This window comes from Labrus mixtus, chromosome 5, assembly GCF_963584025.1.
Source record: "Labrus mixtus chromosome 5, fLabMix1.1, whole genome shotgun sequence".
Taxonomy (NCBI): domain Eukaryota; kingdom Metazoa; phylum Chordata; class Actinopteri; order Labriformes; family Labridae; genus Labrus; species Labrus mixtus.
Window position 1 is genome coordinate 23,411,317 of NC_083616.1, and position 11,752 is coordinate 23,423,068.

An 11,752-nucleotide genomic window follows, 5' to 3' on the forward strand; every position below is an offset into this window, starting at 1 on the left:
CTGTCTCACTCTAAAGGGCCTTTCTAGTTGTTTTGAATAGTCAATATGTGTTTTTGGACCAAACAGCTCTGGGGACTTTTTGAAGAGGAGCTATCCACTAGAGAGTTCCCTTAGAACTAAACAACATGGGGACTTTTTCTACTCGCACCGCCATGGTACCTACTCTGAAGCAGGAGCTAAAAAGGTTCCTTTGGACGGGGTTCTAGGAACTAAATTAGTGCACAGTTCCTGCGCTGCGGAACCAATAAAAGAAGGAGGGTTCCAACAGTTCTTAGAACTATGAAATAGTTCCTGTGGTCTGAAAACTTCAATTAACTGTATATTGCTTTAGCTGCTTTCCAAAGAGGTAAATAATTAAAAATACAGTATATGGCATAATGTCAGGCATAGTGACTAACAACAACATTAACTGTCCTACTTAACTGTATTAAATAATTGGCTTTTTATTTTAATTCTGATCTTCAAAAATGAAAAGTTGATTTGAAAACTACAACAGCATTCTACTAATGACCATATTAAATTTGATTGTTAGTTGCAGCCGTCAGTTTTTGGTATCCTCACTTTTCGAAGCCACTGCTTCATTTGATCTTAGTAAAGAAAGAAAAGTCTTATGACAGACATGGCTCAAAACAATCTAGTGTTAATCTCTCAAAGAAGCCTTTTGGACAAGAGGTAAATGTCTTGAAGAAAACCAAGTGCAGTGCATTTTGAATTCAACTTCGAATTACCATGACGACCTGCATGACCCTGAAATGTCACAGACATATCCCAAAGTGTGCACTTGTCAACATTGTTTTAGTCATCTTTGTAAGGCTCTTTTTTTATGACAAACTTAAATTGTGAGTCACGAGGTTGTAAGGCGAAAAGAAAAATGTGAAGTTTATTGTTGCATCACAAATAAGTTGCTTTTCAGAATCCAAGTCTTGTTTGTTGGTTCATCTCTGTATGTTTGAGTTTTTAAACTCTTGTTGCTTCGGTAAGCTGCATCGTCATCACATTTGGAAAATAAAGTGTCTGAAACTGAAGCTGGATGACTGTTCACAGGATTACTGTCAGGATCTTAATAAGTCGTGTTCTTGACGTTTGGGGTAGTCTAAAAAACATGAACAATATGTTTCAGTTAATATGAAATAAATGCAGTTTTTAGTTTAACCGTACCTTGACAAACCAACAGAAAGAGTCCCTGAATTTTCTGTAGAGATCTGATGATTGCTTTTGGTTCTGTATACTCATTATTCCATTTCTGGAATGGACTGGTGCTGTTTGTTGCTCTGAATCTTGCCTGCTTTGCACGTAAAGCAAAACCCTCAGAGCTGTTTAAAGAACTTGAATTAATAATTCATCTTTCTACGGGCTCAGTTTGCCAAAAGCATCATGGCTGCTAACATTAGTTTCCCTCATTGACTTACAAAGGAACAAAGATGTTGCTGACTGCTACGGCTTGTGAGACACCAGACCAAAACCCCTTTTATTTTTTATAAAAGGGGTTTATTTTTTATGTTTTTTTAATAAAAAGTAAAAGTCTGTTAACGTTGTTTTACTGAGAACAGGAGCTCAGCGTTTGCAGCCTTGAGGGAGGTTGATTTGATTCTGGCGTTAGCAGTGTGTCTTTGAATTGAGCGCATGTGAGTCATGTTTGTTGATATTATCCAGCTTACTCATTGCTCTTGATATGCAGACTGGACAGTTAGATCCACTCTGAATACTAATTATTTGAACAACCATACAGGCAGTGTGTTCAAGGTTGGAGCAGAACAAACGTAGAGACAGTGATAAATAAAATCCTTTGCTGACATTGTTGTTGACGTCTCTCTTTAACACCAAACATTACAAAGGGTAGAAATAGTCTGAGCCACAATATGTCATAAAAAAACGATGGCATGTTATTTTAATTAAGTTTATGAAACTTAAACACTGATTGGCCATGTACTCTGGTTTAATGATTATGATGACCTTTATTTATTTATTTGTTTTTTACTACAGGTGGTTCTTCTTTAGTTCTGCACATAACTGTCATTTTATGGCACTTACATAAAAGTGAACAGTAATCGTTCTACATGAGATCATGTAATATTTTAAGGTGCTTAAGCTTGAATGAAACACTTCAAACACCCTTAAAGTGTTGCCATAGCTCACATGTCATGGTCCTTACCCGTACAGGACTTTGCTCACATGTCACATCCAGGGATTATTTGTGATCATGTGACGTAAATATGGAATTACAGCCATGTGATTACTGCTGGTCGTACAGCCTTGTTTCTGTTAAAGGATGGTCTCTGTCATTTGATGTTTATGGCCTCCTTGATCTTTTTTCTGACCCATCCGAGTCTGTTCCGGTGTGTGCTGTGTTCAGAAGATGAACATTCATTTTCTTGTCTGGTGTCACAGGATTTCATGCATTACTCCGGTTTTGCTTCAGTTCAAGACTGAATCGTCAAGCTGACTTTGAAGTTGTAAATTAACGTCTTTTACAATCAAACGAGTCTCAACTATTTGTTTGTTTTTTCTCACTTGAAACTGACTGGGTTGTTGTTTTTTTAAGGGTTTTTTGTGCTTTTTCTGCATTTAGTAGAGGGATAGGACAGTGGATAGAGTCAGGGAGAAAGAGAGAGTGGGTGATGACATACAGGAAAGGAGCCACAGGTCAGATTCGAACCCTGCTTGGAAGACTTTAGCCTCTGCACACTAACCACGAGGCTACCTGCACCCCCATATAAAGGGTTTTAAAAGTTAGCCCCTCAAAGCAAGAACCACAAAATCCAACTAGTGAAATTTTCGAGTTTAATTAGTTTCTGAATCAAATCAAACCTGAGCCCGAGCTCGAGGCTTGTTAAGCTAAAGCTAACGCCTAGGATGTGACACAAGCCGTGTCCCCCGGCCTTGATACCTTTGGCTGGGATTTGAGTTGGCCTGTGAAGAAAAAGGCGTCAGCCACATTAAAATGATGCAGAATCATTGTCTGATTACTCAGGCAAATGATGAAGAAGTTACTTTTTGGATGGACTAAATGAGGCTTTAAAGACATGGGATCAGTTTGGATAAACAGTCGTTACCCTCACAGATGGAGTATGTGGAGTGAATGTATTTTTTTATATGTGCTGTGTACTGTTACATAACACTGTGCCTGTCCAGTGTTGTCAACAAAGACTCTTGACTTTGATAAGTTCTCCATTGTTTCTACTAACGTTTGCTCACTTGAAGTCATCTCCTCCTCCTCCTCTCCCCTTTGCTTCTCCCAGATGATCAAGAGAAATATCAACAATGTGAGAAGAATGACCTCCCATCCCACACTGCCCTACTGTAAGTACCACTCTGATGTCCGTCAGTAGATTAGAGGGGTATCTGCCTCGTAAAGGTGCCAGCAGGCTTCATATTTCTCCTTTTTAAAAAGAGCCTTCAGGGGATGATTACATCACCCCAAAAGTTTCTCTTGTTGTAGATATTTTTTTATAGTTCTTTTTCTTCTGGTCCCTTTGGTGCTGTTGGTTTAGACACGGCTGAGCGAGCGCTACATATCACAACTTGTCTTTTTTCCAGTCAAACAACAGAGTGGGGTTAGGTTGTGAGGTGTCGTGAGAACCACTTTTGGAGCTTGTGTAACATAAACATCATCATTTATAAATAAACTGATGTCTTTTTTTGGGGGGGGGGGGGAATAAAGAAATGCCAAAACCTCATGTTGAGACCGGCGTGCTCCTGGAGCTGCCAGTAAGCCGCTCTGACGTCACATTTTCTTTATTTCTAATTCCAGATCTGACCGGAGCTCAGGATGGGAGTGTGAGGATGTTCGAGTGGGGTCACTCCCAGCAGATCATCTGCTTCAGAAGTCCAGGAAACTCCAGAGTCACCAGGATACGGTTCAACCACCAGGGAAACAAGGTTAGAGAACTCAAAATCACACCGTACAGACTCAGGACTTTGAACTATTAAGAACTATTTTTACCTTTGCAAACATGACTGCGCTGTGATTTGAGCCTGTCAGATCCAGCAACATTTTCACACCTCCTCTTTTAACTCTGCCATTCAGGCACGAACCACAGAAGGGGGGGGGGGGTTGGCTTCAGCACACATTGTTCCTCAGCTGAGTGATTCGAGCGCTCTGAACTCAAGGCGTTTGCCTCAAGCTAATCATTTCCTCAGATGTTCTCTCTCCTGTGCCAGTACTCGCATATCTGCCTGTTCTGACCAAAATATGGAACTATGTCTGCTTCTAAAATACATGCACAGTGCTTAGATTCCGTTATGCAAGATGTGCTTTGACTTATGGGAGATCATTTGAGCACAATCCAAATCACCTAAAGGGGATTGAAGGTTCTCGATGTGAGCAACTGAAATTTTGTCTTTCTCTTCTTTAAATGAAGGATAATTCTAACTTCATTTCAGTGAAGTCTGATGTCTTCTCTGAATGTTTTTGTGCAGTTTGGTATCGTAGACGCTGATGGAGGTTTGAGTCTTTGGCAGACCAACACAAGCGGGAATGCACCCAAACCGTACCTGGTGAGGAAAAACTTCACAAAGCTGATTAATGTGCTGCTAGTTTTCCTTTTTGTTTTAAGTTTTTTTTTGTTTTGTGTGTCTAGACCTACCTTGTGTCCTCTCGCCTCCATCCTGTCATTCTCATTTCTGTTTACTCCTCTCCAGCTCCTCTATTACTGTCACTTTTGCTAACCGTCTTCTTTGTTTTCTCTCTGCCAGACGCTGCAGTGCCACAACAAGACAGCTCACGACTTTGTCTTCGTGGGCTCCTCCTCCCTCATTGCCACTGCGGGTCTTTCAACAGACAACAGGTAGAGGAGAATATTGTCTGTTTTAAAATATTTGCATCTGTTCAAAAAACTTTTAATAAAATGCTTTGTATTTTCCACTCAGCTCCCCCTTACAGCTCATAACATGGAAAATGATATTCCCTTTGATTCAAATGTTATAATGGATATTCATTTGGTTATTCTTTAACCTTACAGAAACGTGTGTCTGTGGGACACTCTGGTGACTCCTGGAAACAGTCTTGTACATGGTAAGAAGCAACAGAGAAAAAGCCCCTTTTTCTTTTAAACATGTTTTTATTTATTTGTTTATTTTTGAGAAATAAGCAATCATTTTGATAACAGGCACATTTTCAAATTTTGGTCATTTATGTTTCCACCATCTCAAATGTGAATATTTTCTTATTTTTCATCGTCGTATTTAAGAGTAAACAGGATATATTTGGGATTTGGACTGTTGCTTATAAATAAAACTGTACAGAAGCTGTTCACTTTCTGACATTTTATTTACCAAATAGTAAATCATTGTTAGTGAAAATGAGACGAAGAAGTCATTGCACATTTAAACCCTACACACTGTATATGTTTTGAAGTAGTTTGCACATATTTCTCCTTTTTTTTTCTCCTTGATCTCACATCCCTCCGCTGTTTCTCTCTTTCTTATCAGCTTTCTGCTGCCATGAGTCCGGCGCCACCGTTCTCTCGATGGCTCCCAGGCAGCAGCTCCTCATCACAGGAGGGAGGAAAGGCTGGATCAGCGTCCTGGAGCTTCCCCACAGGCTGCAGCGGCAGACCTTCCAGGCCCACGACTCGCCGGTCAAAGCCCTGGCTGTTGATCCCACAGAGGACTGCTTTATCAGTGGATCATCTGAAGGCAACATTAAGGTATGTTTGCTTTGGTTTGTCATTGAGCATCCCCATGTTGATTAAATTAGATAAAATACATCTAAAGGGAAAACTATGGATCTGTAATGGCATTTGTTGATGTTTCAAGTTCAGTGGCACACAGAAACCAAACAGTTTGCATGGTAAGAATAACTTAGATGTCCTACTTTTTTTAGAAAATCATTAATTCTATAAAAGATTCACTGGTAACAGTTATTCTAAAAACCTTGACTTGGGTTATAAAACAGTTTTGATGGTTTCTCTGCACAAAGTTAACTTGTACCTGACAGAACCTGCGGGGAGTTTAGCACCCAGGAGAGACAGTCTCTGCCTGTCCTCCACATCAACAATCAGATGACTGTTGCATTTATCCATGGAGACAGTGAGCGCCATCACAGTCAATCGAAACCAATGTCACACTTATGATTAACCACCTGCCCGGGACAACAGCGTGAGTGATGGAGAGCAAAGTGTAAGGTGAAAGTGGGGTGACACAGGGGAAGGCAAAGAAAAGCGTCTTCAAATGAACAGGCAGGAGATGTGACCGTCTTCTGCTAATATATTTCCAGAGACAGCTGCTCTTTTATCTTTTTGACTTGAATATGTTGGCGCAGATCACACAGCTGTCACTCCAAGGATGAAGCCACTGCGACACAAAGTCGCACACACAAAAAAAAAAAAAGATGGTGCAGTGCACAGCTGCTTGAAATTCAAATGACTTTCGTTCTGGATGATTGCTCACGAAACCCCCCAAAGCTGTGCATGACGGTGCTCATCAGAAGTCATTAATTGTATATTGGCTGATTGAAAATTTAACATGGGTGTGCTGCAAATTTATAAGATTTTCAAGTGTTTGATGGGAGCCCATGGGACTGCAAGATTAACCAATATGTACAGACTTCAGTCAATGAATTAGCTTATCAAAAAATACAGCTCCCAGGCTGGGAATACAAATCAAACAACGCAAGTTTCTCAGAGCTAAATATGGCGCTCGATGGTGCTAACTGAAGGTCCTTCATCTTTGAACACTGTTCACAAATATATATGTAGCTTTCCCTTAAGTAGTACATTTGTTGGGGGCTATTTTCAACTGTAGATGTGTACCTGTGAGAGTGTGTAGCACGAGGGTTGTGTGTGTGGGATCAGTAAGAAACAAGTGGTACTTTTCATCATTTTCACCTGGTTGTGATGCCACTAAGAACAATAATGTAACATAAGAACTGAGAGCATGTTGTCCTGTTTCCACTGTAGCCACTTAAAATGCATCACAAAGAAATTCCACTTTTAGATGCTTTTACATAACTTATTTTAAGATTTTACTTCTGAGATATAGTAAGCTCCTGCACCTCTGAATTCTTGGTGTTTTTAACAAGTAGGACCACACAAGCATTACCAAACCGATCCTCGAATCCAAAATAAATCAGAGACGTTTTGGGTTGGCGTTCTCATTGGGCACAGACCAAAAGGCCTTTCAGTTCTGCAAACAATCGGAACAATTAAAGGCTCAGTAGTGAGCTTCAAGTCTGACTCACATGGCTTCTACTTCAACAAATAAAGACTCATTTTTCTGTGGCAAAGATTTCCTATACGTACCTGAAATAAACAACCATCCAGTTTGTTAAATAATGACGCGACATCACTTTCAGAACGTCCACAGTATCTGCTGCGATCCTGATTCATATTATATATATTCATATTAGATGACCGCTTGTGATTGGACAGATATGAATCATATGCTTGCAGATTATTCTGGTTTAAAGTTTGTAACTGGAAAAGAAAGAGAATTGTTGTTGTTCAGAGTGCTTGGCAGTAGGTCTTGAATATACACAATACACAAGAATAGAGAAAATTCAAGATACCATTCAAGCTCTCTCTCTCTCTCTCTCTCTCTCTCCCTCCCTCCCCAGAGGGCCAGAGAACATTATGTATCACTCTTTGACAGTGAGCGTTCTCTGTAACTGTCTTTTTTTTCTTTCTCTCTCACTGTCACCAATGACATCTCTTTATTTCTATACCTTCTGCTCTTTTTGTCAGATTACCTTTCCTTCCCAGCAGCTCTCCTTCACACCTGCAGGCATCGAACTTCATCTGAGCTAACATGCATTTCTCATTGCTTATCCTACTGTTGCTCATTTAGCTTCTCATAAAAACAAAAAAATAATTCATACTTAACCTGTGCAAAAATGTAACCTTTACAAAACTTTGAATTAAACTCAAACATTAGAATAAAACGAAGGCTGTTGGCATTAACTAGTTAATCTTGATTGCTGAAGGTCTGAATTTAAAGCATTGTGCGATTAATCGCTCTTTTGTCCCTTCAGGCACACTGTGGAGAAGCCTCCTCAGTGTCTCCCTGTAGTCACAGTGATGGAAAGAATGACACTGCTGCGTCTTTGAACGTCTCATTTCACTTTAAAAATAATAATCTGGCAGCTCAGCTGAAGATTGAAAAGTGATATCCACCTTATGACTTCAAACATTTCACTGTCCTGTCTTAACCTCTTATTAATCACCTTTCAACGTTTGAATTGTTTGACAGCCCTAATAAAACCTAAGAATTTAAAATGGTCCTATGGTACGAAGTTGCACAGCAGCATTTTTGTGGTTGCTGTGTAAATAAAATGTTAAATGTCCAAGAGAAGGAAGAACCTTTGTTAACTCTAAAATCATTTAATAAACGTTATCCTCCCCCCCCCCCCCCCCTCTGCACCCCTCAGGTTTGGAGCATGGCCACACAGTCTCCGCTCTACAACTTTCCTAACGAACACGCTCGCCAGTCGCTCTTCAGGAACCTCGGCACGGGCGTCATGCAGATCGAGGTGGGACCAGCCAATCACATCTTCTCCTGCGGGGCCGACGGGACCATGAAGATGCGGATCCTCCCTAACCGCTACAGTGTTGTCAACCACAACAACAACAACCACAGCAACCTCAAGAACGATGTCAAGTACATCATATAGAAAGACAGACATAAGGTGTTGAAACAGTTTCATAATGTGAAGGGCAGTTTATGAAGGGGCAAAGTTTCTTAGCGCAGGAAATACCTGACTGGAGATGTGGTCATCATGGGTTGACTTTTTTTTTTTGGGGGGGGGGGGGGGGGGGGGGGGGTGATGCCGTGACAGAACAACAATGTGAAGTGTTATCAAACTGTTAATGAAGGAGTTAAAGATCTAAGAGCGTGTGATAAGATCCAAGGGTCCAAAAGTGATCACATCTGCCGTGCTTTGAGGGGGACACAAACTTTAAAGCAGACCAAACACAGGAGAGCCTCTTCAAGTGTTTTAAACTATGGTGAAAGGCGCAGTGGGAACAGGGTAACGACTGATGGCACAGTCCATCAGAATAAACTGAAAGAGACACAAAAACCCAACTGGGGATTCTCTCAAACAAACTCAGTGTTTTTGTTTTTGCACAGAAAGCGAAGCTGCAGAACAGTGAGGAGTCTGTGGCTTTTCTCTTCTAAAGAAACACCACTTAGTTCATATTCCTTGAAGCCGTCGTGTTGGTGAAAGCTCTTGTGGAGTCACGGCTGGAATTTTCAGGTGATGAAACAAAGGAGGCTGTGCATGCAGCGACTCGTAAAGGGACAATAAGAAATACCTGCAGAGTTTTGAACGCACCACAGGACAATGCAACATACTTGAGCCCGCTCATCACAAAGCAGTAAGGCCAGTTAGCATCGTACAAAGCACAGCGTACCCCGTCACAAGGACTTGCAGCACATACTGGTGGTCTTCATCTGTGGTTGGAAGAAGCAGAGGACCACACTTTAGAAATCACAGGAGGTTAGATTCATATCAGCGTTATGTTTCAGGTCCAGTTTCATAGTTAGTCTGAGGCCCTTAGCCAGCCTGACTTAAAATGAACACAGCACACTTAGATCTCACACAGGTAAAAGGATAAATACAACATATTCTTTAAACTTTAAGGCAATAGTTCAGTTATTTTTGCTTTCAGGTGGAGACGCTGTGTGAGAAAAGGTGCCCTCATGTTTGTCTCTTGAAAGTGAAGTAGGAGGCAGCAGCTGGCTAGCTCAGCTCCAAGACTAAACAAACAGAGCCAGCTGTTTTGAGTCCAAGCTAAGCTAACCGGCTGCTGGCTGAGGCTTCACAGTTATCAGGCTGGTAGAGGAGGGATGTCACTCGCCGCGTCGAACTCTCCAATAGAAAGCAAAAAAAAGGGGAAAACTTCCCACTAAATTTATTTAGAAATGTTCCTTTAATCGAGCTTGTTGGAATTGTTGACGTGAATAGACGTTTGTGCCCAACATTTTCTCCGATTTCTACCTGAACGCACCATATCTCTCACTCTATTTGCACATAAACATTAAGCTAAATGATATGTAGAGTAATGCATATAACTATAGGAGGCTGGATGGAGGTAAAACAGTCAACACATTTTGTAATAAGATAAGTGAATAGATTTAACCAGTGGTGGTATTATTGATGTTAAGTGTCCTTAATCTTTAAAATAAACTAACTTCTGCCAGTACTGAAGTACTGTTAGTCCTGATTCTATTGATTATTGATACTAAGTTGCACAAATTAAGCTCTAGTTGATATGGGACACCATAAATAATACCTTTCTCTGTCCGTGTAGTGTTTTTCTGAGCTGTATAGTAATAAGAAGCTTCAGGACATGTAGCGGGAAACTTTGCTCTTGACAATGGAATAGGGGGATTTGGGGTTGGGGCGGTTGTACAAATTTTAATGGATACTCTTATTTTGTTGCGGAAACGTTTTATTCCAGTAACAACGCACTTCCATTTCATGAACTCTGAACTGTAGAGTCACCTTCCATATGCACCATGGTTTAAAACCAAGCCTTTGAGATAATATCGTTTGCCTTGCTGTTCTCTTAATTTGACATTGCAGGCTTGCTCTTTTTTGCAATAATCATAGTAATTAAACAATTTTTTCTTTTTTTTTCTTTACATATCATCCAAATGTAGCACAATGCCTTCAGTTGATGCTTGAACACTGTATTCTTGGTTGGTGTGCAGAATGATTCGTCTTCCACAATAATAAGGAGGGCGTTCATTCAAAGTATAAAAGTTGAGTCTGAAGGAGGTTAATCTGTTCAGCTAGAAAACCCATAGAGCCACGGCGTGCGGCTGTAGGAAAAGAAAGGAACCTCAGCTTTGATTTGAGGAGAGAAACTGAGGAAAAGCTTTCAGATGAAGCAGCTTTATCACAATGATGTGTGTGTGTATATTTATATAAATCATAGACTAACTTCTCACAGTGACTGAATAATCAGAACGAGTAGTTGCAGATGAACAGTTGGTAACCACGAAAGCCACTTTATGAAGAATATTCTGTGTACAAATCAAGGTGTATGTTTGAAAGAAGTTCATATATTGGATTATAGACTGATGACGAGGCGGGATTCATCTCATCTCATCTGCTTTTTTTTTCCCCTCTTAAAGTTTTGTTTTTTCTCATGTTTTTCCTGAGGTTTGCTTGAAAAGCCACTTTCTTTGTTTCCACCACAAATCAAAGTGGAACATTCTGTGTACATCTGCAGGAATTTTAGAATAAAATCATTTTTTCAAATTCAAACGTATTTACTTCTACAGAAACCGGGGGGACAAACACACATTTTCTCGAAGCAACCGCTTCAAAAAACAAAACAAACAAAAAAGACATGCCGTGGAACAATTGTTTTTAACAGCATTAGTGTGTCAGAGTGCAGTTAACACGAGCAGATGCTTAATCCAAATGAACAAAATCATTCACATTCAGCTATTCCTTTCTTCCCTCTGGAATCTTGCAAATGTGAATTTGATCAGATAAGTCTAATTTTATAATGAAGATATCGTGTAAATCCATGTATTATATACAGAACATGTAATGATGTAATAAAAGATGATGTAACGAGTGCATGTTCCTTTTGATTTAAGAAAGTGTTACCTGTAGATTTTAGTCGAGCATTTTAGTAATGAACGAATATTTCTTGTTTTTAAACCTGAAACACACGAGGTACGTTTTGTTACATTCAGTGATTCTCTTATATAATACTCATCAATTGATCTCTTTGAGTGGTTGTTAAACATGAAAGTTTCACAGAAAAGACCAAAACATGTTTCCTTCCACCTGACA

The 11,752-nt window shown here is 40.1% G+C and overlaps 1 protein-coding gene across 1 annotated transcript in view; it reads left to right on the forward strand.

The window, feature by feature from the left end:
- Positions 1 to 11,531, forward strand: part of LOC132974554 (dmX-like protein 1) — a 54,699-nt gene extending 43,168 nt beyond the window's left edge. The window contains exons 45-51 of the mRNA XM_061038666.1: positions 3,240 to 3,300; positions 3,752 to 3,879; positions 4,420 to 4,497; positions 4,696 to 4,787; positions 4,962 to 5,014; positions 5,431 to 5,648; positions 8,366 to 11,531. Of these exons, the coding sequence (XP_060894649.1) occupies positions 3,240 to 3,300; positions 3,752 to 3,879; positions 4,420 to 4,497; positions 4,696 to 4,787; positions 4,962 to 5,014; positions 5,431 to 5,648; positions 8,366 to 8,608 (873 nt within the window). The 3' untranslated portion in view covers positions 8,609 to 11,531. The remainder of the gene's footprint in view (positions 1 to 3,239; positions 3,301 to 3,751; positions 3,880 to 4,419; positions 4,498 to 4,695; positions 4,788 to 4,961; positions 5,015 to 5,430; positions 5,649 to 8,365) is intronic.
- Positions 11,532 to 11,752: the final 221 nt, after the last annotated feature.